Genomic DNA, 27,525 nt, shown 5'->3' with positions numbered 1-27,525 from the left:
TAAGAGCCCTGCTTCGGAATATTATGTATAGAACCACTTGTGAACTTTTTTAGATTGCAAGCCATACACTGGTGTTCACACAAGTGTATGGTCTCGCACACAATTTAAAACAAGTTTTATGCACTCATGTACTTCAATCAACCCTTTTCCACAGTGCTAGAAAGAGACACCCACTTCTGTCTGCCATACCAATAGGACCACTTGCATGAGGGTACTGTTATATAATTTATGACCTAAAGAAATTCACAAGTGCTTCCCGTATTAGGACAGAGAGAAGCAGAACTCTTTCTAGCACTGAGGGACAATGGAAAAAGGTTGATTGAAGTCTCTGGGCATGTCTGCACTTACCTCTGGAGCGATGGATCCAGCAGTGGTCAATTTATCGTGTCTAGTGAAGACGCAATAAATCGACCGCTGAGCGCTCTCCTGTTGACTCCAGCACTCCACCAGAGCAAGAGGCGCAGGAGGAGTTGACGGGGGAGCATCAGCAGTTGACTTACCGCAGTGAAGATACTGCAGTAAGTAGATCTAAATATGTCGACTTCAGCTACGTTGTTCACGTAGCTGAGGTTGCGTAACTTAAATCAATTTCTACCCCGCCAGTGTAGACCAAGCCTAAGAGTATGCAGGACTTGTTATGAAATGTTCCATATGAAATTTGTACGTGTTTTTAATTCTTTTTTACAAAACGGTTAGCAAAGGGACAATCCTAGAGTCTCTAGGTTCTACTGTATTACAAATAATAATAAACGCTAGAGAAAAGTGTATGTTGTTCCACTCTCTGTATCTAGTTCTTACATGTATTGGGCAATTTACAGTGAATAAACCTAATCTGATGTTCCATAGAGAATACCACAAGGTGGCAGCCAATTCAAAAATTTAATGCAGAATATTTGTTTTGGATTCAAGGCTAGAATAAAAAAAGGGAAATATACTTTGAATTTAAGTTGAACAGGTGTGGTATTTAGAAATTTCTTCTTTGGCAAATCAGTGTTTTTACAGTTGATATCACTGTTAGGGCTATCTTACTTTTGTTTTAAGTGATGGACAACATTTTTAAAAGTATACACTTCTTTCAGCTGTGGAAAGAAGTTTCCATAGTTTTTAATTTAAATCTAGTTTTTTAATTTCATTCTTTAATCATGTCTGTCTGTCTCTGTGTTTTATGACCATGTACTGCAATGGTAACTAGAAAAGAAGGATGTGTTTTACTCATGTGGAGGGGTCCTTACTAATTATAGTAAGGGCTTGTCTACACTACAAAACTAGGTCGACTTACAGCCACTGCAGTAATTACATCGGCTGTCGGTGTCCATAATACACTCCTTCTGCCAGTTGTGTGTGTCCTCACAATGAGTGCTTGCACCAGCTGAAGTGGGGCATTGTGAGGCACTGACAGCTGGAGTGTGGGGCACTGACCGCCACTTGGGGCTCACAGCTAGAGCCCCTCCGCCCTGGGGCTGCCAGTCAGAGTGGGTTGGGGCTCAGTTTCACAACAGGGAGCCTATCAGCTGTGAAATTGACATTCTTGTCAATTTCACAGCTGCTATTATTTCACATTTGGTCTCTGGCTCTGGCTGTCAGCCCATAACCATGCTCAGCTTTCTGGCATTTTCTGTGACTTACCTGTCCTAGCAGATCATTGTTAGGAAACAGAATTCAAGGGCCAGGCAGGATGAAGTTTGAGGTTTTACATGCCAGTCTTCTTTGGTTCATTTTAACTTTTGTCTCCAAAGGAGTTTCCAGTTTGTCTGGAGGTCTAATCAGTGGGGCTCTGGGGAAAACTTGTCTTCGCTTACCTCAGCTGCAAGCCTGGACTACCATGGCACCTGAGCAGTAACCCTCCCAGTTCTAATAAACTTAGTCATGTGTTGTGTAAGCTTGTTGCTTATAGCTTGTTACTCTACCCTATTGTGTATCCAGAGATCTTCACCTTTGTCATGTCCCAAGGGAGCCCAGGAGCTAAACACAAGGTTTCGTGCTTGCCATCATCGAGCATTGATGGTCCCATATTTATAGTGTCACATTATAATAACTATGGGTATATTTGAGGATGTGGACTTGTTGGTTTCTGTTTTCTTTGCATGCTGAAAGGCCTGACATATGTTTTGTGAAAATTTGGTACAATGTATTTTGCTTATTGATGAGGGTTCTACCCCTGTCCCTCCAGTAAATATTCATTAAAGTTAACACAACAGAGAGAAAAGCAAAACATTAAATAATGCAATCATACTTTGAATTTCCTGACTTCTGTACATATATATCTATATTTGAATATATTATTGTGGCATTTAACAGAGGTTTGCTGTGGTAGACCAAGCAGGTTTGCTTTGTGGTATGTACCATGGCAAGGCAAATTAATGTAAACTATTTTAGTGACAACTGTGATAAGTGTTTATTTTATACATCAGTTTTCCAGACCAAGTTAATATGGCCATTTCACTGAAGCATGAATCTCAGGTTTACCATTTTTTTTACATTAATTGTAGCATGAGCTAGGAATTAATCAGACATTTAACTCAAGGTGGAGCTCTGCTAGTTTATCATTTAAAAAGGAAGGAGTTCAAATAACTGTTTTCCTCATTCATGTTAATTTGCTAATAGATATTTTAGTCATTGGGGCCTGATCCAAAGTTCAATATTGTGGACTGAAAAACTCCCTTGCATTTTAATGGGCTTTGGATCAGGCCCTGTACCTCCATGGCTTTTGTACTGCCTCTTTATTTCAGACAGTTTCTTTTGCCGGAACATTTTGGAAAGAAATTGGGGAGTTGGTGTGTACTTTAAGCTGGTTAATTAATTTCAATGAACATTTGTCATTCACAGGGCCATTACAAAGGTCACAAATACTTAAATGTTGCCTTCGTTACCTTAAACATTACCCAGGAGATTTCTAAAGGAACAAATGGCAGTTAGCTGATTAATTCCCAGTTGCATTGTCTGCCTCTACAGACTAACTTTCATATTGTCCTTCTGATCCTTAAAATTGTTTCCTGCATCCCCAGCAAAATAAGCACTCTGGTAAAGTTTACTTTAATTGTACAGTAAAAGCAGAATGCTCATAAATGGCAATAAAGTGCTTGGTTACAAGAATTAACCAGGGTAGAAAAAGAGGAAAGTGCTTGAAACATGCAAACAATTGTGTGTCACGTGAAAACTCATGTTCTAGACACCGTGATGATCAGTGCCTTTTAAATAGGCTTCTTAAAATAGAAAACATTAAAGGCTGGCATGGCCCTAAGCTTGACTTACCAGCTGCATTTTAGATTTATTTATTTTAATTTTTTTGTAAAGCAAATCTTTTCCTGCCCCGCTCAACATACCAGAAATAAAGGGACAGCTTTAACATTCCTGATTTTTATATTATAATTAAAGGTTGTGTAAACAATTCAGCCTTTTATTTTCCTCCTCTTTATTTCCTTTGATTTTAGTGCAGTGAACAGGCAACTACATTTCTGCATTAGAATTGAGTTAGCTTGATTTTAGCTATTATAAAAATAATTTTCTTGTCACAGCTGCATTATGGCCTGATTCTTAACAACCCCTGGATTTTCAAATAGTTATAAATGGACAATTCCAATATTTCAGAAAACTCTAGCACAATCATGTGCAACTGCTGTAAAGAGATACTGTTCTGTTTCCATTTATGCTGTATGTAAAATGGGATTATTATGAACTAAGAAATATTCAAGCCTTTAGATAAATTAAGATAATCTATTATCATTCTGTTAATACTTACATAGAAAGCTCTTGCAGACACTGACCCTTCAGAGTGCATTTGGCATACGGAGAAGATTTAATGACATAATTTTAAGGAACAACTAATTTTGTTACTTTAAAAGCCAATAATCTGTTCCACTGTTTACAAATGATAAAGGGAAAATGTAATGTATTTAATTGCTATATGATATATTAATTTTCTACCGAGATTAGGTAATCCAGTTGGTGGAAAACTATTGTCTTCTAATGAAAAACACAGATAATTATTTTGCCAAAACATGAATAATATTTAGCACTCATGAGAAAATTTACTAAGACCATTTCTTCAATTATTTTTTGAACATGACCCATGTTGTGTCTATTTTAAAAGTCCTTGCCTTGTGTTCATATTTACTGTAAAGAATTTTAGACACACACAGACCCACTTATGTGTCAACATAATACAAGATGGGTAAAACCCATCTGAATTCTAGTTCACATTTTCAACCAAATGTAGGTTTTATTTAAGGTTTGATTTGGGTGCCTCCTTCCCTCTCTTTGACCTCTAAGCAGCCCTGTTATCTTTGCTGAAACTCATCCTGGAGTTTCAGCCTATTTAGCTGTCTTTGTTGAGCCAGCTGTGGACTGTCCTTTCAAATCTCAGAAGAACCAGGGTTTGTGGGCTGGGTGGGGCTTTATGGTGTCAGACCCAAGCAAGCATAAAAGAGCATGAGACATAAATGGAACAGCTGTCTAGAGCACAGCAGGGAAAAAAAGATTATACAGGAATTTCTACTGATAATGCTTTGTTAGATACAGTTCTACTGTGTATGTGTTTTCAAGACATTCAGATTCTTACATGGTCATTGCTGTTTCTTGAATCTTAAATTTAATCAGGCATTCTAAAAGCCAAAGAGTAAAGACAGCAGAAGCAAAGAGGGGCAAATGTAGTGATCTGAGTTTTAGTGCCTTGCTCTGCATGCTGGTAGGACCTGGAAATACAGTAGAGGTAGCATGTAAGCATCTGTGGGATATGGAGCACCTCCCATTAGCCTTCCTCCTACCCTTTTTTTCTCCCTCACCCACCACCCATTAAGCAACACTGACATGCTCCAGAATGAGCTGAGATCAGACCATCTGAGCTAGGCCTTGTCAATGGTGGGAGTTGAGGTTGGAAATAAATGGAGGGAATCTTACTGGAAAAATGGTCTCTGCCTGCTTTCTTTTTCAGTGCCACTATCCTGTCGTCGTCCCTGATAGAGGCTGTATGTTTCCATTATGGATGTAACCAGAATAATAGAAACTAGTGCTTGTTTCAGATGTGATGAAGAATGTTATGACGACTTTCCTAGGGTCACTGACAAAAAATATCACAACAGATGGGGAGGGGGCCATCGCTACTGCTAACTAATGCTTAGAATGTACTGAGTTGAAGTACTGTATTTGCAATGAGTGTATTTTGAAGAGCTAAACACTCTGTGAGAATAGCATTGTTCCCTATTATCATGGCTTGTTTTTATCCCTTTCTTTTGGTGAAAAATAATGACTTTGTTGTTGTTGTGTTTGAACACTTAATTAGTCAGTTCAGCTCTTAAACACATATGCTACAAATCCTAATGGTGTTAAAGTGGGGACCACTGGTTTTTAATGTTCTCTGAAATCAGTGAAAACTTCTTCCCTCCCTCCCTCCAGCAAGCATGTGTTTGTATATCTTTCATCCTCCTCCCTCTCCCCCTCCCCCAAAATCAGAACAATGCCATTTGTCAAAAATAACTTGTATTCATTGTGTAGGTGCAACTGGAAAAAGATAAGGAGAGTATGCCTTGGTGAAAAAAAATGAAAATTTACTACCTCAGTGAAGTCCAGATAAAATTTAAAACATTAGACCTGCAATAGCCACAGGGTTTTAAATGATTACTCTTTTTTTTCCTGTTTAAGTCAGATTTTGTATATTTATTTCCACTGAACGTGGCTACAGGGAATTCCATATCTGCTTCTCCGTCCCCTCTGCCGTTATTAAAACTGAAATAGTCCTACATCAGACCTAGAAAACCCATGTCTTCATTATGCCCATTTACATTTCAGTTAAAAAAAAAAAAAAGAATTATATTTTGTCTTTGATCATATGGTTTAAAAATGGCTTTTGTAGAAATCAAGGAAATGAAATATTTATGCAACCCTTACGGCAAAATAGATTTTCAATTATCTGGAATATACAGTTACTCCATATCATTACCATTAAATGTTTGGCTTGCCCTATCTGTATTGTTACTGTTATTTTAACATTTAGTCTTTTGTCTTGGGAATGGGTGGTGGTACTTAATCTGCTTCTACTTAAATCTCATTGGAGAGAGTCGTATTTTGTTATGAGGTAAGGTTTCAAATTATGTATTGGAACATGTCTTCCCAGTTGAAAAGATTTTCCAGTGAGAGTGCAAGATTCTACTTGAGAATCAGCCTATGAAGATCTTTACCTGTCCTTAAAATATTGCTCATTGTGTTATGGATTATTTCATGTGACATTTGTCATTCTTTCCAGTGTGATCTGATAACAGAATGTTATTTTACCCATTTTACAATATATACTTGGTTATTCAATGATTGCATATGACCGTTTGTCAATATCTTTCTCGTCCTTTTGGCTAAAATGAAGTGTAGCAGCAAGCCTGACCCCAGATGTACAGTACCTTCCCTTTTAACTTGTGTAAATTTGACTTTAAACATTAACTTTAATAAAAATTTTAAATCTGTTTTACATCTGATGCATCCTCTATCTGGGGACTATATAATGCACTTGCAGGGGGATAGACTTGATGATTTAATAGATCTTTTCCATCTTGAAAGTCTGATTTATTTCTGATTTAGGAGATTAGCCCTCTGCATGCCTCTGAGCTTTTTTTGAGTGATTTATAAGCAATGGAAAAAAATGGGTTATGGCAAAAAAAATCATCCTGTGTGAAGTGAAACTGAAATGCACAAACCCCATCAGGCCATACCTCTGTAACTCTCCTTGGTCAATCCATCAGCCAAGTTTATAGGAAATTGTTTGAAAAAAAAAAACATTGTCATTGTAGCACTGACAAAGGCTATGGCTATAGAATATTTTGTATGCTTCAGTTGTTGGTTTTCTTTTATGAATTTGTTTTAAAACCCTTGCAAGGAAAAAACATTATTTCTCTTAGTGTAATTGAACTTATAATATGTGGTTTTTCTTTCATTTTCTTTCTTTTAAAAATGGGGGAAGGGAAATTAGCAGGGGAGGTTTATGCAGATGTTATAAATCACCTGCTGGAAAGTGGTTCGTTATATATGAGGTAACCGTAAAAAATAAAATAAAAAAAAAGGCCACCTGTTTTTGTAATATATTTACAGATATATACAATTTTGGCCATCCAACCTGCTGTTAGCATTGGCTACAGAAATATTATGTTACTCTTGTTAAGATAGTTATGCGGTGTTATGATCTGTAGTCATAGAGATGAGAACAGTTGGTTACGTCAATTGTTTTTCAACCTTATAATTGCATATATCAGAATTGATCAAATGTATTGGATGAGGGTTCTTCGGAATTATCATTTGTTGAGATCACATGTAGCGGTCTCAACCAATTTGAAACCTCAGTGCTAAGCACTATACAAATGTACAGTCCTTGTTATATGGTGTATACTAGCTGACACTACATATCTGAATTATACTTGAATTATAACAGCTACAGTATTAATCTTTGTTTTGATGTGGAAAAGATTGGGTTCCTGTAACTCACAGGACCCACTATTTTCTACACCAAAACAGAAATTATTTCTTAGGGTGTAAGCACTCACTATCGTAGTCAAAGTACTTCTAAACTGCTTGTGAAATGAAAAGTCTTGTAAGTGAAGCTGTAAGTCTTTACAAGCATCTTGGTGGGTATGTGTCCAAAGAGTCTATCTGCATACAGTGATATGTATAGATCAGTTTGTAGAGATTAAAAAAGTACCAGTACCCAGGAAAGAGCAGATAGTAATACAAAGGGCCTGTGTGGTACCTCAGTTTTCTTGAACCATTGAGTCCCTAATTTGGTAAACTTGTACCAGTCCTTAACTGATTCATGGTTACAGGTCCATGATCCAAGATTTAATATGGGAGTACAATATTACACAATGCAAACTAAAACTTTTCTCATTGAAATTCTTATCAACCAAAATGTATCTAAATGACCTCAACAGTTGCTAAGATTATGAAACTAAGGGAAGTAGATATTTAACTTATTGCTAACACACGCATTTTAGCCGTAGGAAGACATTGAATAGCCCAAAAGTATACACTTATTGTCTTTCACTTGCAACATAGAGCAGACATGTCTGTTGTCTATTCCAATAAGGGAGGGATCACGAGGAGTCTCAGAAGAAGAAGAAGGTGTCTTTCTCAGAATTTTACTGCATTTATTATTGAGATGCAGTTTGAAATACTAAGAAAACGAACAATATAATCAAAGCCAAAAACCAGCTCCAGTGTACAAAAAATAAGCTCAGATTAAATCAACATTGAATTTGACAAATACGTATTCTAGCAGTAGCCATGCATGAGCTAAGGGTCTCTAATTAGGTGAATCTTAATAGCCTAGAATGAAGGTCAGGTGTGCTATTGATTAGCGTTTGAGACGAGAACAAGGTTCAAATTCATGAAAGCAACTTGCTCTCTCGTCCAAAGAAAGCAATCATGTTCTAAATCCTGCATGGAATTTAACATGTGAGATTGACTTCCCGTGTTGAACAATATCTCACAAAGATTGGGGATCAGGATATTCATTTCCTTTCCCTCACAAGAGAGTTCCATGCAAGAATGAATAATTAAAACCAAAACGCAATAGAGTCTAATAACATTGTGTTTGTGCCCTTGATAATTTTTAATTTCTGGTTTTCTTTTATGTCTTGAATAAATAGGATTATACTAAATAAGTTCTGTAAAACAAATATTAGTTAATCATATTTATGTTTTTTTAACATGCTCAAAAAAATACATCAAAACTATTTAAAAAAAAATAGAAGTGCATTCTAAGTTCAGCTAAGGTAACTGTAAAAGCCAAATCTAAATAGAGTTCAAAGTTAAGAATAAGGTATTTTCTGCATGTATAACTCTTTGGACTATGATTTCATCTGCAGTCAAAAAAGCAAACCAAATGTTAGGATGAATAGAATAGAAGATAATACAGAAAATAGTATAATGGTTTTCTATAATACAGTGGTTCATCATCATCTGGAATACTGAGTACAATACTGATCAACCCACTTCCAAAAGGATATTGCAGAATTAGTGGGGATTCTGAGGAGAGCAACGAGAATGATTAAAGGGACAGAGAAACTCTCACATGAATAGATAGCAATTGTTCACCCTAGAAAATAGGTGAGTAAGAGGAGACAAGATAAAAATATATAAAATAGTGAATGATATAGGGAAAGTAGGTTGAGTGTTTTTCTCTCTGTTTCACAGTACAAGAACACAGGGGCAGCCAATGATTGAAAGGCAGCAAATTCAATCCTAATATGAAAAAATTATTTTCATACAGTCAGTGATTAGACTGTGGAACTAATTGCTACAGGATGTTGCTGAAGCCAATTAATTTAGGAAGATTCAAAGGATTTGGGCATTTGTATGAATAACAAGACTATCCAGTGTTACAGTAGCTAATGATCAAAGATTTTAGAAGGGATGTAAAGCCTTGTACTTCTGGGTTTAAGGCAATAGCTAACTCCCAAGGGCTAGGGTGAGACCTTCATTGGGGCAAATTATTCCTCATCTACTGTGAGGTTTTTCATATCTTCCTATGAAGCTTCTGTTACTGGCCACTATCAGAGACAGGATACTGGACTGGATGAACCACAAGTCTGATGCCCTATGGCTGTCTCAATGTTCATCATAAAAACTACCCTTGCTTATCAAAGAAGATATTTCTCAAAAGCGTGGATGTTAACCAGTTCTGACCTGGCCACATTCTGTTTTGAATAAATGTATTTTGTATACTTAAATTCCATGTTCTTTTAATTAGAGAAATGTATTCTTCTTCACTTGCTGCCTTAGCTGTTTGTTTAGTGGTGCTATGCACTGTTAAATGGCTGCTGCTTTACACAACACTTGTGTTTAGAAAAGATGGGTGTAGTTAGTGGTACGTGAAGTGATTCACATGAATTTAAGTTGCTGAGAGTTTTAGGATCTGACAGGGTGAGAGACAATATATAAATGTAAGAAATTTCCTAATGCCATTGAAAATAATTGTAATATTAGTAATACAAAAAAAAAAGTATGTCTGGAATACAATTTACAGTGACACAGGTACATGTGATTTTAACTATGATAATACAAAACTGAGCTGGAAGCTTTGGGGACCCTGATCACTCTAGAAAGGAGGCTGCCTGTTGAACGCGTAACGTTCCGTTATAAGGTTGTTTGGCTTGTCCCGCTTCGCCCGCCTGGCATTCCAGCTGGGGAACGGGGTCAGGGTGCAGGGGCTTGCCCCGTTCTCCCTCCCTGGCATTCCAGCTGGGGAGCGGGCAAGCCCCCTAACCCGCTCCCCGGTAGGAGTGCTGGGCAGGTGGAGCGGGGCAAGCCCCCAACCCTGCTATACCCGTGCCTCAGTCAAGCTTCACAATCATCATTGGTGAGTACAGTATTAAATTGTTTGTTTATAATTATTTAAAACTTATGCTGTATACAATGCCTTTTGTCTGGCGAAAAAAATTTCCCTGAAACCTAACCTCCCCCCGACCCTCCCCCCTTTTATTCTTATAGGGAAATTGGATTCGCTTAACATGGTTTCGCTTAAAGTGGTGTTTTTCATGAACATAACTACAATGTTAAGCAAGGAGTTACTGTAGCTGATTTCAGTCTGAATCAGCTTGGTATATCCTCCAGTTGTCCTGTTAGTAACTCTCTCACACACCCCTTGCCTTGCAGCCTTATTCCAATGCCTGAGAAACCCCTTCCCTCCCTCCCCCCTTTTTTTTCCATTCTCTGTTCAGATGATAGCGCTTTTAGATTTCTCCCATTTCCACCAGATCCACCTTCCCCTTTCCTTGCCATTGAACAGTGCCCAAAACTGCTGTTCTGATGGAATGTTTAATTGTTATTTCTTGGCAGGAATTTCTTTAAGGGTATGTCTACACTACGAAATTAGGTCGAATTAATAGAAGCCGGTTTTATAGAAATCGGTTGTATACAGCCGATTGTGTGTGTCCCCACATAAAATGCTCTAAGTGCTCTAGTCGGCGGACCGCGTCCACAGTACCAAGGCTAGCGTCGACTTCCGGAGCATTGCACTATGGGTAGCTATCCCACAGTTCCCGCAGTCTCCGCCGCCCATTGGAATTCTGGGTTGAGATCCCAATGCCCGAATGATGCAAAACAGTGTCGCGGGGGGTTCTGGGTACATGTCGTCAGGCTCCTCCCCCTCCGTCAGAGCAACGACAGACAATAGATTCGCGCCTTTTTACCTGGGTTACCTGTGCTGACAACATACCACGGCAAGCATGGAGCCCGCTCAGCTCAGCTCACCGTCACCATATGTCATCTGGGTGCCAGCAGACGTGGGACTGCAGTGCTACACAGCAGCAGCAGCTAACTGCCTTTTGGCGGTAGACGGTGCAGCATGACTGGTAGCCTTCATCGGCGATCTGGGTGCTGGCAGCCGTGGGGCTGGCAGCCGTAGGGCTGCATTTCACCAGCCCTTGCCTTTTGCCTTTTGGCAGTAGATGGTTTATTACGACTGGTAACCGTCCTCGTCGTACAGCAGTGGCTATCAATCATGGGCACCTGGGCAGACATGCTCAGTCCAGCAGTGGCTGGAACTCCATATGTCCCCCAGTCCCGCATCCTGCTGCCTTCACAATGACGATGATGGCTATCAGTCGTAGTATGCCATTTTCTGCCAAGCGCCCTGAGCAGCAGATCGTGCAATAGGCCTGAAGGCTACTGCCAAGCGCCCAGTATTTGCTGCCAAGCACCCAGAAGATGCCGAGGGCTATCAGTCATGCTGCACTGTCGTCTTAAGATGTAAAAAATAGATTTGTTCTGTATTCATTTGCTTCCCCCCTCCCTCCGTCAAATCAACAGCCTGCTAAACCCAGGCTTTTGAGTTCAATCTTTGGGGGGGGGCCATTCTGTGTGACAGTTGTTTGTGTTTCTCCCTGATGCACAGCCACCTTTCTTGATTTTAATTCCCTGTACCTGTACGCCATGTCGTCACTCGCCCCTCCCTCCCTCCCTCCTTCCCCTGGTCCGTCAGATACTAGTTTCGCGCCTTTTTTCAGACCAGACGCCATAGCTAGCACTGGGATCATGGAGCCCACTCAGATCACCGCGGCAATTATGAGCACTATGAACACCACGCGCATTGTCCTGGAGTATATGCAGAGCCAGGACATGCCAAAGCAAAACCGGGACCAGCCGAGGAGGCGATTGCAGCGTGGCCACGAGAGTGATGAGGAAATGGACATGGACATAGACCTCTCACAAGGCACAGGCCCCAGCAATGTGGAAATCATGGTGTTCCTGGGGCAGGTTGATGCCATGGAACGCCGATTCTGGGCCCGGGAAACAAGCACAGACCGGTGGAACCGCATCGTGCTGCAGGTGTGGGACGATTCTCAGTGGCTGCGGAACTTTCGCATGCGTAAGGGCACTTTCATGGAACTTTGTGACTTGCTTTCCCCTGCCCTGAAGCGCCAGAATACCAAGATGAGAGCAGTCCTCACAGTTGAGAAGCGAGTGGCGATAGCCCTGTGGAAGCTTGCAACGCCAGACAGCTACCGGTTAGTCGGGAATCAATTTGGAGTGGGCAAATCTACTGTGGGGGCTGCTGTGATCCAAGTTGCCAGGGCAATGAGAGACCTGGTGATATCAAGGGTAGTGACTCTGGGAAACGTGCAGACCATAGTGGATGGCTTTGCTGCAATGGGATTCCCAAACTGTGGTGGGGCCATAGACGGAACCCATATCCCTATCTTGTCACCGGAGCACCAAGCCACCGAGTACATAAACCGCAAGGGGTACTTTTCAATGCTGCTGCAAGCCCTGGTGGATCACAAGGGACGTTTCACCAACATCAACGTGGGCTGGCCGGGAAGGGTACATGATGCTCGCGTCTTCAGGCAGTCTGCTCTGTTTCGAAAGCTGGAGGAAGGGACTTTCTTCCCGGACCAGAAAATAACCGTTGGGGATGTTGAAATGCCTATCGTGATCCTTGGGGACCCAGCCTACCCCTTAATGCCATGGCTCATGAAGCCGTACACAGGCAGCCTGGACAGGAGTCAGGACCTGTTCAACTACAGGCTGAGCAAGTGCCGAATGGTGGTGGAATGTGCATTTGGGCGTTTAAAAGCGCGCTGGCGCAGCTTACTGACTCGCTCAGACCTTAGCGAAAAGAATATCCCCATTGTTATTGCTGCTTGCTGTGCGCTCCACAATATCTGTGAGAGTAAGGGGGAGACATTTATGGCGGGGTGGGAGGTTGAGGCAAATCGCCTGGCCGCTGATTATGCGCAGCCAGACACCAGGGCGGTTAGAGGAGCACAGCATGGCGCGGTGCGCATCAGAGAAGCTTTGAAAACGAGTTTTGTGACTGGCCAGGCTACGGTGTGAAACTTCTGTTTGTTTCTCCTTGATGAACCCTCCGCCCCTCCCCCCCCACCCGGTTAACTCTACTTCCCTGTAAACCAACCACCCCACCCTCCCCTACCCTCCCCCCTGCGAGCACCACTTGCAGAGGCAATAAAGTCATTGTTACTTCACGTTCATGCATTCTTTATTAATTCATCACACAACTAGGGGGATAATTGCAAAGGTAGCCCGGGATGGGTGGGGGAGGAGTGAAGGAAAAGGACACACTGCAGTTTAAAACTTTAACTCTTATTGAAGGCCAGGCTTCTGATGCTAGGGCAATCATCTGGGGTGGAGTGACTGGGTGGCCGGAGGCCCCCCCCACCGTGTTCTTGGGCGTCTGGGTGAGGAGGCTATGGAACTTGGGGAGGAGGGCTGTTGGTTACACAGGGGCTGTAGCGACGGTCTCTGCTCCTGCTGCCTTTCCTGCAGCTCAACCATACGCTGGAGCATATCAGTTGGATGCTCCAGCAGCCGGAGCATCGACTCTTGCCTTCTGTCTGCAAGCTGACGCCACCTATCATCTTCAGCCCGCAACTTGCTCTGTTCATCCCGCGATTCAGCACGCCACCTCTCCTCTCGTTCATATTGGGCTTTTCTATAATCAGTCATTGACTGCCTCCACGCATTCTGCTGTGCTCTGTCAGCGTGGGAGGCAGTCTGTAGTTCTGTAAACATTTCATCATGTGTCCTTCACTTCCTCTTCCTAATCTTCACTAGCCTCTGTGAAGGAGAAAGATTTGCAGCTGGTGGAGGAGAAGGGAGAGGTGGTTAAAAAAGACACATTTTAAAGAACAACGGCTACACTCTTTCACGTTAAATTTTGCTGTTCACATTACACAGCACATGTGCTTTCGTTACAAGGTCGCATTTTTCCTCTTATATTGAGGGCCTGCCGGTTTGGTGTGAGAGATCACTCACGCAGTGCCAGGCCACAGATTTCAGCTTGCAGGCAGCCATGGTAAGACACAGTCTTTTGGCTTTTTTTAACCTCATTTCCCATACCAAGCACCCGTTGGGTTGACCATTTAAAATGGGTTTGCAATGTAAAAGGAGGGGCTGCGGTTTCAGGGTTAACATGCAGCACAAACCCAACTAATTCCCCTCCCCCACACCCAATTCTCTGGGATGATCACTTCACCCCTCCCCCCACCGCGTGGCTAACAGCGGGGAATATTTCTGTTCAGCAGAGCAGGAACGGGCACCTCTGAATGTCCCCTTAATAAAATCACCCCATTTCAACGAGGTGACCGTGAATGATATCACTCTCCTGAGGATAACAAAGAGAGATAAGGAATGGATGTTGTCTGCATGCCAGCAAACACCGGGACCATACGCTGCCATGCTTTGTTCTGCAATGATTCCAGACTACGTGCTACTGGCCTGGCGTGGTAAAGTGTCCTACCATGGCGGACGGGATAAGGCAGCCCTCCCCAGAAATCTTTTGCAAAGGCTTTGAGAGTACATGAAGGAGAGCTTTCTGGAGATGTCCCTGGAGGATTTCCGCTCCATCCCCATACTCGTTAACAGACTTTTCCAGTAGCTGTACTGGCCGCGATTGCCAGGGCAAATTAATCATTAAACACGCTTGCTTTTAAACCATGTGTAATATTTACAAAGGTACACTCACCAGAGGTCTCCTGTGTGCCCTCAGGGTCTTCGGTGAGTTCGGGGGTTACTGGTTCCAGGTCCAGGGTGACAAACATATCCTGGCTGTTGGGGAAACCGGTTTCTCCGCTTCCTTGCGGCTGTGAGCTATCTACATTTCCTCCATCCTCCTCTTCCGAACCCTCTTCCTTGTGTGTTTCTCCAGTGAGGGAGTCATAGCACACGGTTGGGGTAGTGGTGGCTGCACCCCCTAGAATGGGATGCAGCTCCGCGTAGAAGCGGCATGTTTGCGGCTCAGCCCCGGACCTTCCGTTTGCTTCTCTGGCTTTGTGGTAGGCTTGCCTTAGCTCCTTAATTTTCACACGGAACTGCTGTGCGTCCCTGTTATGGCCTCTTTCCTTCATGGCCTTGGAGACCTTTTCTAATATTTTGCCATTTCGTTTACTGCTTCGGAGTTCGGCCAGCACTGATTCATCTCCCCATATGGCGAGCAGATCCCGTACCTCCCGTTCTGTCCATGCTGGAGCTCTTTTGCGATCCTGGGACTCCATCACGGTTACCTGTGCTGATGAGCTCTGCGTGGTCACCTGTGCTCTCCACGCTGAGCAAACAGGAAATGAAATTTAAACGTTCGCGGGGCTTTTCCTGTCTACCTGGCCAGTGCATCTGAGTTGAGAGTGCTGTCCAGAGCGGTCACAATGAAGCACTGTGGGATAGCTCCCGGAGGCCAATAACGTCGAATTCCGTCCACACTACCCCAATTCCGACCCCCTAAGGCCGATTTTATCGCTAATCCCCTCGTCGGAGGTGGAGTAAAGAAACCGGTTTAAAGGGCCCTTTAAGTCGAAAGAAAGGGCTTCGTCGTGTGAACGTGTCCAGGCTTAATTCGATTTAACGCTGCTAAAGTCTACCTAAACTCGTAGTGTAGACCAGGCCTAAGATTGCATCACACCTGATTTGGCCAAAAAGAGGCAGGGATACTAGCCAGGCTTAAGTCAGTTTGTAGTGAGGCTTGCAGAGTTTGTGACGCTTAGCATCTATTGACACATCTTTAATTATTTCCAAAATCTCTACTGGCTAGAAACTATTTCTGCATTCAGCCTTGATGCAATGCAAGGCCTGTCTTTCCATTTTGTGTACCTTTGTATATGTCTATGTCTCTTCTTATAATTTAGGGTATGTATTATTCCTTATCTTGTGTAGATTCCTGTAACTGTTACAGTGCTCTGTTGGAGGTAGGGAGTAGGGAGGAAACAACAGCTTATGCCAGGGCTCCGGAGCCAGATGTGGCTCTTCAGAAGTTAATATGTGGCTCCTTGTATAGGCACCGACTCTGGGGCTGGAGCTACAGGCGCCAACTTTCCAATGTGCCGGGGGGTGCTCACTGCTCAACCCCTGGCTCTGCCATACGCCCTGCCCCCACTCCAACCCTTCCCACCCCCTCCCCTGAGCCTTGCCATGCCCTTGCTCCTCCCTCTTCCCCCCCAGATCCTCCTGCATGCCACAAAACAGCTGATCGGGAGGGGAGGGGATAGGCGTTGATCAGCGGGGCTGCCGGTGGGTGGGAGGCGCTAGGAGCGGGGGCAGAGGGGAGCTCATGAGGGGCTGCTGACGTATTACTGTGGCTCTTTGGCAATGTACATTGCTAAATTCTGGTTCCTTCTCAGGCTCAGGTTGGCCACCCCTGGCTTATGCCTTTATTTGTTACTAGAAGGGCAATGTCATGCTCTGTATTGTCCTTGACTCCATAGAGCCAGATAAAATCAGGGGCTTCTTTTGGTAAACATGAGTTAAAGGGGAAAAAGATTTTAATAGGAATTTTTTTGAAGCCATTGATGAATGTAGGTCAGCTGATCAGCTCTCATGTTGCCTTCCAACTAATGTGACTTGAGTGTGTGTTTTTTTGTTTTCCCACTGTCACAGATCCAGCTTTGAGCAGTGTGTAGTTTTGCCCATGATTGAGATGTTCAGATAGTTGTTCAACAAACTGTAGTAATTTTGAATGTTTAGTTTCTTGACCTCATTTCTAATCAAATGTTATCACATTCTTTCAACCCACATCTTCCACAAAACAGAAGTCCCTCAAAAATGTCCTGTTGCACAGCATTTTCAAGTACAATGGGTTTTTCAAGATATGATCTGCATATGATATAGGCCCTGATTGTGATCTCATTTTCCTGACTTTACACCAGAATGTACATATTGATTTCAACTGAGTTATTCCTGATCCTCAGTAATGTAAGAATCAGGCTTGTAGTCTGGATCTTTTGCATTCACTTGTGGATACTGTGAGAAGATAAGTATGAATTGGGTCTGAATGTTAGGTCTACACTGCATGATATATTCCTAATTTTAGAATATTTTTGTTTGTCTGGTTTTTAGCTTCATCAGGCAGATGTGGTGGTGGTAGGCAGTACCAAACCTAAAGAGATTCCAGTCAGTTGGATAAGGCCTGGAACAACCATTGTCAATTGTTATCCTGACTTTTTATCAGGTAAGATCAGTTTAAAATTGTATACCACTTGAAAGAAGTGTATGGGATACAAGGATAAGTACAAGATGTGGTAGAAAAGACCTGCAATGTTTAGAATAGGGCATTTAAAAATAAATTTATATGTATTGTGTGTATGTATGCATGTATATCAGTTCATCCTTCCTGTACCTGATAATTATGAGTTTGAGGTCATGCATGCAACAGTTGATGAGCTTACTAGCTTAATTATCAGTATTCTAGAATGTACATTATTCCTGGGGGAATTCTGTGCCACTGCGCATGCATGTGCAGAATTTATGTCCCCTGCAGATTTCTTTGCTTCCCCACAGAAAAATGACTTTCTGATGCAGAAGCAAAGGGAAACCACAAGAGCGGTCATGAGACCCTCCCAGCAGTATGTTTCGGGTGCCCAGGGCAGTTGGCAGAGAGGTAAATCACTCTGGGGCAGGGAGTGAGACTGTGGAAGACCCGGCTGGTGGCTCCTACCCTGTGCCGGGCACAGCGGCTAGTCCTGGCTGGGCTGGGAAGAGTGGGACTTCCTCTTCCCAGCATGACATTTGGGGCTGTGTCAGACCCACCCCCAGATTTCTCCCCCGGCTATAGGAAGCTCTGCAAACTCCCCCGTACTTCCTGCACCTATCGCTCTTCAGCTGCAGGGGGAGGGATCACTATACAGGGAGCTGCTCCCCCATCCTCCCAACCCCCATGCATCCAGACCCCCTCATACCCAGACCCTCCCGCTGAGCCTCACCCACCCCCGATGAGCCCCACTCCCCCTGCACCTGGACCACCCTGACAAGCCACCCGCACCTGGATCCCCACCCTACCAAGCCCCAACCAGCTGCACCTGGATCCCTGCCCCACTGAGCCCCACTTCCCCAGCATCTGGACGTCCCCCATCCCCCACTGAGACCCCCACACCAAGACCCCTCCGCCGAGCTTTATCCCTGCCAAACCAAACCTTCCCCCTGCTGAGCCCCAACCACCTTCATCTGGACACCCCCTGCAGAATTCTATTACTGTTGCACCCAGAGCCCCCCGCGCCCAGAACCCTCCACACCTGAATCCCCACTGAGCCACCTGCACCCAGATTGCCCAACACAGAACCCTCTCATCCCACACCTGGATCTCCCCACACTAAGCCCCTCCACATTTGGATCCTGCTTTGCTGAGCCTGCCTGCTCACACCTCGTGCACCTGGCATGGAGGAGCAGGGCTCTGGGGTGTTTCTGGGGCAGGCCCGGTCCTTGCGCTGTGTCAGGGTTGGATGCAGCCTCATCGCTGAGTCTGTGTCCCAGGTGCGAGCTGCACAGTGATCTCCCACCTCTGTGCAGCCAGTGCCCTGTGCTCCCCAATGGCATGCTGGAGCCTACACATTTATTTGACAAATAAAATTCGCAGAATTTTACAATATTGTGCGCAGAATTATTTTTTGGCCTAAAATTTTTATTTTTTTGGCTCAGAATGCCCTCAGGAGTAGAACATATTCCTACAAATTAGAGGGGTAAAAAACAATTAGGTCATCCTGTAGATCTGCTTCCACTGCAGGATTGTTCCCTTCTTATTTTCTAATGCTTTATCCAGTTTAGTTTTGTGCAGAAGTATAAGGAAGAAAAAACTTTCTCAGTGGAAAGAGACTTCAAAACTCAGCTGTGTGTCAGCCAGAAGAGCACACTTCCATAAAAAAGTCTACAAGAATAGACGGAAATTTGTCCCACATTGTACTTTCATTTACAAAGGAGAAAGTAGGTGCCAAGTAATTTTTTTTACTTAGGATAGTTTACACGGGAGTAGATACTTGGCCTGTATCGCCACTCTGTTACACCTACTGACAATGTAACTCCATTGAAATCAGTGGCTCATTGAACTCTATTGATGTAAAAGTGGTGTAACAGGCATCAGGCCAACTGTAAACTAAATTATCTAATTACTTAGTTAATTCTACTAAAAGATCATATTTCTTAGTAGTAACTTCACCATGTAATCATCCATGAAGTGATAGAATTTGATTATGATATAGATGTGATTTTTTTTAAAGATGCCAGCGAGTGTTGGCCATTCTTCTTCTTCAATGATTTATGAAAAAAAGCCATAGAGATTATTTGTTTGATACATATTGAAGAATTTGTAATTAGTTATCTAAGACTCTATCCTGCAAACACTTATGTGAATAACAGGGCAAATGTGAATAGTTCTATTGAATTCAGTGGGACTACTCAGATGTGTAAAATCACTCACATGCATAAATGTTTCCAAGATCAGAGTTCAAAGCATTACGATGAAAATAAATTTGTTTATGCCATGCAGCTCATCTTATTTTTAGTATAGGAGCTTGGATCCAGCAAGCCTAAGTTTCAAGACATTAAAATAAAAAATTCTAGTGCAAAGGTATGCTACAAAAATATTTGAAATTTTACTGAAACAGCTAGCTACTATAGGAGTAAAAGTGCGTGAATTTTTAGACATTGAGTCAGGATTGTAGTTGAACCTATTTGAATAACATCCCCAGAAACTTCTAATTGTCACATAATAATACTTAGAACTTGTATGTTGGGATAAATGGATCTCACTTTTTGATGTCAAAGCAATTGGCTTTTTAAAGTAATCTCTGTAGTTCACAGTAGAGCAATGTAATAATTTCTATTATAAGATATGTCATCTCACACTCTCCCCAAGAACAAATTACTTAGCTTTTTAGTTTTTTCCACATACCTTCTGTGTTATTTCATATAATTCTAACGATTGGTGGTCACCACCACAATGTGTACAAAACCAGCCCCCAGGTCCCAAGTCACTCTTTGGTTTGTTTTTTAATTTAAAAAAGCTAAATTATAGGCATGAAATCTATATTTATTTAATTCAGTTTTTAAACAGAAAGTGAAAGCTACCCAGATGCAAAGTCCTATTGAAAGCCATAGCAAAGCTGCCAAGCTATTTTCAGAAAGCAAATCCTGTTTTAAAATATTGCAGGAAATATAATAACCCAATACTATTAAAAAAACCCAGAATTTTAAATAAACAGATCCTGTTCAAAGCGTACTAGGGAACTTTTAGTGTGCAGCTGCAGGGTCCACATGGACAGTTAGTGTGCGGCACGCCAGAGCACTATAGATTTACACCCTAGCTTGCCATGCACTAACTTGCTGTATAGACTTGCCCTTAGTTAGGGGTCCCAACTTTCTAATAACACAAAACTGAACACCCCTTCCCTGCCCCTTCTCTGAGGCCCTGCCTGCCTGCTCATTCCACCCCCTCACCCTCACTTTCACCAGGCTCGGGCAGGGGGTTGGGGTGCAGGAGGAGGCTCTGGGCTGTGGCCAAGGGGTTTGGAGTTCAGGAGGGGAATCAGGGCTGGGGCAGGGGGTTGGGGTTGAGGTTCGGGAGGGGGTGTGGGGTGCAGGCTCCAGGAGGGGGCTCAGGGCTGGGGCAGAGGGTCGGGGTGTGGGAGGGCGTGTGAGGTGCGGGCTCTGGCCGGGCAGCACTTACCTCAGGTGGCTCCCAGAAGCGTCTGGCATGTCTGGTTCATAGGTGGAGGAGTCAGGGGGCTCTGCGCCCTGTCTGTGCCTGCAGGTGCCACCCCTGCAGCTCCCATTGGTCGTGGGAACCCCGGCCAATGGGAGCTGCAGAGCCAGCACTCGGGTTGGGGGAAGTGTGCGGAGCCCCTGTGACCGCCCCTGCGCCTGGACATGCCGGCCGCTTCTGGGAGCTGCGTGGAGCCAGGGCAGGCAGAGAGCCTGTCTTAGCCTTGCTGCACCGCCCACCGGACTTCTAGCGGCCCAGTCAGCGGTGCTGACTGGAGCCGCCAGTGTCCCTTTTCGACTGCACATTCCAGTCAAAAACCCGACGCCTGGCAACCCTACCCTTAGTCTTGTGCTTCAATTCCACAATGGTACCTAATAGGATAATAGTTCTTTCCTTAGTCTCTAAGGTGCCACAAGTACTCCTGTTCTTTTTGCGGATACAGACTAACACGGCTGCTACTCTGAAACACAGGAATATTGTGAGGATAAATACATTAAGAGATTGTGAGGTGCTCAGATACGGCAATGTAGTCCTTATAAGTACCTAAGATAGATATGTAGAGCGCATTGATTTCAGTCAGACTGCATGAGCACATATGTGTCTCTGCATATATCCAGCTGCAATATTGGGGCCCTAGATACGTGCATACCTATGACATTTTTTTGAGAGACAACACAGGATTTTAAAAAGAAAATGTGTTTTATATAAACCATCTACAAATATCCATCTGTCTTCCTGTGTGTGTTTCACAGGAGAAATGCTGGAAGAATAGCAGAAACACATTTTACCTATTTTTTTATTCAATGTTTGTTGAAATGTGTAGAGAACATATACATAAAAAACATTTGTCTGTGTTGGACAGGAAGAATTCACTTAGCTGAATTGCAAGTTATTTAAAAGCCTATTGTTAGATGATTGTGACATCAGTGAAGTCACAATCTTATATTTGATTTTTTACTTTAAATGCATATTGGAATCTTATTAATAGGTGTGCTTAAAAAGTTGTTTTAGTTTTTTTTCACACTTTAAAAATGTCCTATTTTTAACATTTGAGAAGCAGTGAAATGCAGCCTGAAGCAACAGCCATGAATTGACTATTATTTCTGCATGGTGGTGGCTACATTTTTATCTCATGTATGTAAATACAGTACCCACCCTCACACACATGAATATTTTATTTCTCAAAATAAAAGATAAATACCAAGAAATTATGAGGACATAATTTTCTTGTGTGGTTCTGATGACATAAACTAGATGGATCTGAAGCATTCACTTTAGGTGATGGAATTTTCTTGGATGCAGCTTTTATTTTATATAATCTGAGGTTTGGCATGCTCTTCATTTAAAATGTTTTTAAAAAGCAATTTCCATTAATATGGCATCCTGCTTATCTGTACTAATTCCTATGGTATTACTTCAATAATAATAATAGCCTCTTCTATGGGATCTTGCTAATCTTTGAAAATCCCAGCCTAAATACATATGTATGTAGTTGTGAAACTCACCCAGTTGGAAAGGAACTAGCAAGTCCCTCAGCACCACTTAAACCCTGCAGTGAGACTGCCTGGGGACACAGGCAGGGTCTGAATGAGGCAGCAGCTCCAACACCTCTGCACCCTGGTGTACAAATAGGTAGGCCTGGAGGAGACCTTGGGGCAGGATGGAAGAGGATGTACATTTATACTGAACTAATGGACCAAAACTCCTGTATAGGAGGCCTGGAGAGACAAGGGCAGCTATTCTAGCCCATCAGTTGGAATATCTGCCATAAATGAGATGTTGCAACACCACACTTTTCTCCCTTTGGCCTTGGCTACACTTGGGAATTCACAGCGCTGCTGCGGCAGCGCTGTGAAGCGCAAGTGTAGTTGCGCTGCCAGCACTGCGCGAGAGCTCTCGCAGCACTGTATGTACTCCACCTCTCCGAGGGGAGTAACTTGCAGCGCTGCGAGCGAGCGTGCAGCGCTGCAGGCTCTGATCACACTGGCGCTTTACAGCGCTGCACTCGCTGTGCTGGGGGGGGGCGTTTTCACACCCCTGAGTGCAGCAAGTTGCAGTGCTGTACAGCGCCAGTGTAGCCAAGGCCTTAGTTAGTGTGTGTGAATTCTACCTCTCTAACTTCTAGTTCCATGCAAAAGCCAGATTAGTCTGACTTTGTGTTTTAAGTACATGCAGGCTGAGAGAACGCTGTTGAAGGGAAATCTCCAAGTCTAATTTATACACATGCTAATCTCTGCATTGATAAAGAAGGCATATTAAGCCAAATCAAATAAAAACTTGAAATGTTTCTGTAAAGCACAGATGTCTGAAAGAGAGGGGAATTTAACTTCATCCCTCCTACTTCATTTGTTGTTCTGGCAAAAATCCCAGAATGGTCTCAATGCAACCGTAGTCAATTTATGACTGACAGACTGTTATAACTTCCAGTAAATTGCACAGGATTCTAGTCTAAAATTGTAAAACACCATAAGATCTGGTTTAAAACAAGAAGTGTTAACACAAACGGAAGGTCTTTTAATGGTTTTTACTGTGTGTTTAGTGTTAGGAATATAATCTCTATTATTTAGTTAGCTTTGTCACTTAAGGTAAAGGTGCTTGATGCGGTAGCATTTGAGAAAGTGTTAGAAGATTCATTGAATTAGGCTAAATATGTATGTAAACAAGGTCTTTTAGAACACTGAAGTCACTGAGAGACTAAATAGGCAGGACATGGTGAATAATAGCACTTGCTAGAGTCAAGCATTGTGTGGGCAGTTGGTGTGCAAATTCCTCCACACACTTATGTCAGCATGCCTTTAATTCTGACCCACAATGTCCCTGATGTTCTAGTTCTGAGACTCTTTAAGAGTGAGAATTGTGCCAAATTGTGTGGTTGTTTTTATGATGTGCACAGATGGGGATTAGAAAGAGACAACCTGACTGGGTCAGGGTTTGAGCTCTGGTTCCCTGAGGTATAAGGCTAATGAAGCAAATGCACTGTTATTATTGTAATGCCTAGAGTCTGCATTCAAGATCAGGGCCCCATTGTGCTAGCTAAAGTTTAGATTGAACTTACCCTGAAGAAATCACTGGCTAGATATTAGGCAAGAAGCAACAAGTGGGTTGAAAAAACAAACAACCAAACAAGGATAATGGAAACAGTGACAAAATAATACATTGACATCTAATCTAATTCATGGCCACTGAAAGGCATTGTCCTACAGGAAGCCAGCTGTAACCATTGGGTTGACTGTGCAGAAAATCTGCTTTAAAAGTAATATTGGTGAAGGAAACTTGCTACTCATTAATGCCAGAAAACTTTTGTCTATTCTGAGTCCAGATTATAAATCTGATTGGCTAATGGTAGTATTTTTTTATGATCATATGCATATATTTCTTAATTTCATTAGCCTCTCAAAGTAATATGCACAGGGAAAAGCAGACAAAAAATCTTTTCCCTATTTGTCCAGTGGATTGTTTCAAATATATGTAATTTTCCAAATCCTAACACATTCTGTAGCTTTTTGCATAAATGGCACATTTTTGTGAGCTGGAACTGGTTTCCTTTGGATATCTAATATATATGCACTCCCACACCACTCTTCCAGCTGCTGTCTGTTTAATATTAAGGAGACAGTGGTAGTTTGGTAGTGAGGTTGTTAAATTTGGAATAAACATTCAGACTGCAATTTTTTTTTTTTTTTTTTTTTTAATGAAGATGTCTCTCCAACATGTTTCTGCTCATTTCTACTCTCAAAGGTCTCGTGACTCATTGGTGCAATGTTTTCTTTTACAGGGGAACATGGTTATGGTCAAGATGTAAAGTACAGTAACCAGTCTGCTATAGAGGCTGTAGGTCCTCTGACAATAGCAATGCGGATGCAGGTTAGTATGACCCAAAACTGTGTAAAACTCACTGTGTTTACTGGGCTCTAGAGTTCACAGGCTATGCACTTACAGCTGCAATTGGACAAGTCTGGCAATTTTAAAAAGAGGGGAAATTATGACCTGCAGCTGCCTTAATAATATAATCAATGAAATGGTAATTTTGGGCCATTCATTCCTGTTTTATTTATCAAGATAAAGGTAAATGAGGAACTACAATCAAAATACAATAACAACTGTAACAAAGCTTGATAAAGAGATTTGTAGATTGATCTATAAAAACAAGTTAGACACACAGTGAGGGTGAGGAAATTATACTTAGGGCTGCCTGCAACCCAGTAGTTTTATGAAGAGTTAATAATGTTTGAGAAGTGCTATGTAAATGTAAAGCCAGGAAAACTAATCTGTCTGAATCTCAAGTATTTTTACCTCATTTTATTTCACAGTCAAGCAAGTTTAAAGACTGAGCACACACTTTAACTTTGACATTTTTGGATTTTGTTTGTGTCATCACAGTCATGTTAAAATAGTTTGGTGTTGGTTAAAGCTTGCTTTGATTAATTTGTCAATGTCTCTAAAATGTGCTGATGATTAAATGCTTTTCTTTGGATTTCTTCTTATATAGAGCTTCCATTGAAGTAGTAATATGTATGGGTTTTGTATTTACTTGAAAGAAGGGCTGCTGGGTTACATTGGCACAACATAATGTTAGCACACAGCCGTTTCAGAAATTAAATGAATGTTTATCATGTGTAGCAGAATAATCTAAGTACCCTTGTTACCTATTGTTATAATACAGAGTTATGCTTATGTACTTACGGTCCTACTATGCATACTAACCAGCCTGCTGCATATAGGTTCCCTGCCATGCTCACAACTTCCATGATCAGTAGAGCAGAGGTCTGAAAAAGTTTTTTCCTTGCTTTATTACCACCACATCCACATTGGTGGTGATGAAAACAGAGTAAGGAGAATTACTGCATTCAAATGCATAGATGCTTTGTTCTCATATAAGGCTGCAATATAAAAGTAGTTTTGAGTATGCAATCCAAGGGGATGTCTTCACTAGCAATGTTAAAGCGCTGCCGCGGCAGCGCTTTAACGTAGCTGTGTAGTTGCGGCACCAGCGCTGGGAGAGAGCTATAAAAAAAACACCTCCACGAGGGGAATAGCTACCAGTGCTGGGAGTGCGGCTCCCAGCGCTGGTGCACTGTCTACACTGCTGCTTTACAGCGCTGAAACTAGCTGTGCTCAGGGGAGTGTTTTTTCACACCTCTGAGCGGGAAAGTTGCAGCGCTGTAAAGTGCCAGTGTAGACAAGTCCCTTTCATGTAGTGGTGCTATTTAAGGCCTTTCCGTGCTTGAATGCAGTGCCTCTCTCTGCTGCTGCTAAGAGTTTAATAAATGAAGCAGAAAAGAGTGAGTCAGATTAGGAGAAAGAAAGAAAAATGCAGAGGTGAGAAGGGGAAACAAAAGGAGAGAAGAAAAATACAAAAGAGTAAAATTGTAAAACACACACAGGAAAACAGTAGTGGTCATAGCATGCATCCCACATATTGCAATGTTTTCACTGAGAACTGCATGGGCATTTGATGCGTAGATGTGGGAGGAAGAGGGATCCTCTTCATTAGAGAAGGTGAGTGGAAGTCATAATTCCTCATTTTCTATTGTGGCGCCATGGTAGAACTGAGTTTTTGGCTAGTCACTTAAGTGCTCTTGTGTCTCAGTTTACCCATGTGTAAAATTGAACTCACAAAGGTGTTGTGAGAATTTGTAAAGCACTTGGAGATCCTGGGCTGATAGGTTCTGTTGGAGCTCCAGGTATTTCTGTTGGTAACACTCTGGATTGCTATACAACGAAATGCAACTGTTGACAAGCTGCAAGGGCAGTAATTGTAAAATATTACTCTGAAGGGAAATATCACTTCAGATGATTGCTATATGTTGGCCAAAGCCTTGGGAAACAAGCAGCAACCAAGGGGACTATTTTCCTCTAAGAGGCAATACATTTTACTACTTTGGCCCCCCGTGTCTAGTTAATATTAGTTTTGTTCATTTGGGATTTTTAAAAAGTATAATACCCCAAATTAAATTTGTTCATTTAAAAACACACACATCCTGCATCAGCTCCCCCATCGCTCATAATTCTCAGCAGCTCAGCTGGGTCAGGGTTGGGTTTTCTCACCTTTGCCACATCAACCTTTGAGGAGCAACATTTAAAGAAGAAGGCAGGCTGCAAGGCCCAAAGGAGTAAGTAATGCTAGAGAGGGACAGTCCTGGTGACTTCTCTTTTGATGATGCCGTCTGCTTTGATGCACAAGCCCCAGCTTTCTCCTTCAGTGCCAGTTACCTCCTGCTAACAGCGCCAGTTCCTTTAATTAGCTGGTTAGGGCTGTCTGTTATGTTGACCAGCTTGTAGGAGGGTACTGTATGTTGAAGGTCAATGATAATGTCTGATGTCACATTGAAGGGAAGCAACCAGTTTTTAGTTTTATAGTATGTGTCTATTAACTGATGGGGCTTAAAAGGAAATTTCAAGGGTTAATCCATTTGCTTACCCTTTTGAGATGGAACAAACCAGCACTGAGGATCCAAGAGAGCAAGAGGAAGAGTCACTAAACAGTTGACACTTCTTTTGTAATTTAAAGAGAGTGGGAGAATCACTTTTTTTTTTTTTTTTTTTTTTTTTTTTTTTTTTTTTTTTTTTTT

The 27,525-nt window shown here is 42.4% G+C and overlaps 1 protein-coding gene across 3 annotated transcripts in view; it reads left to right on the top strand.

Annotated features, from left to right (window-relative positions):
- MTHFD1L (methylenetetrahydrofolate dehydrogenase (NADP+ dependent) 1 like) overlaps nucleotides 1-27,525 on the top strand; it is a 219,306-nt gene that overhangs the window by 10,087 nt on the left and 181,694 nt on the right. For all 3 annotated transcript variants that reach the window (XM_026649763.2, XM_026649762.2, XM_024200368.3), the window contains exons 8-9: nucleotides 17,320-17,431; nucleotides 24,729-24,817. In XM_026649763.2, coding sequence (XP_026505548.1) covers nucleotides 17,320-17,431; nucleotides 24,729-24,817 — 201 coding nt within the window. The remainder of the gene's footprint in view (nucleotides 1-17,319; nucleotides 17,432-24,728; nucleotides 24,818-27,525) is intronic.

Source organism: Terrapene carolina, unplaced genomic scaffold (genome assembly GCF_002925995.2).
Source record: "Terrapene carolina triunguis isolate 2854851 unplaced genomic scaffold, T_m_triunguis-2.0 Scaffold85, whole genome shotgun sequence".
Taxonomy (NCBI): domain Eukaryota; kingdom Metazoa; phylum Chordata; order Testudines; family Emydidae; genus Terrapene; species Terrapene triunguis.
The sequence above is the reverse complement of the archived record's forward strand: the minus strand, read 5'-3'. Positions and strand labels throughout refer to the sequence as shown.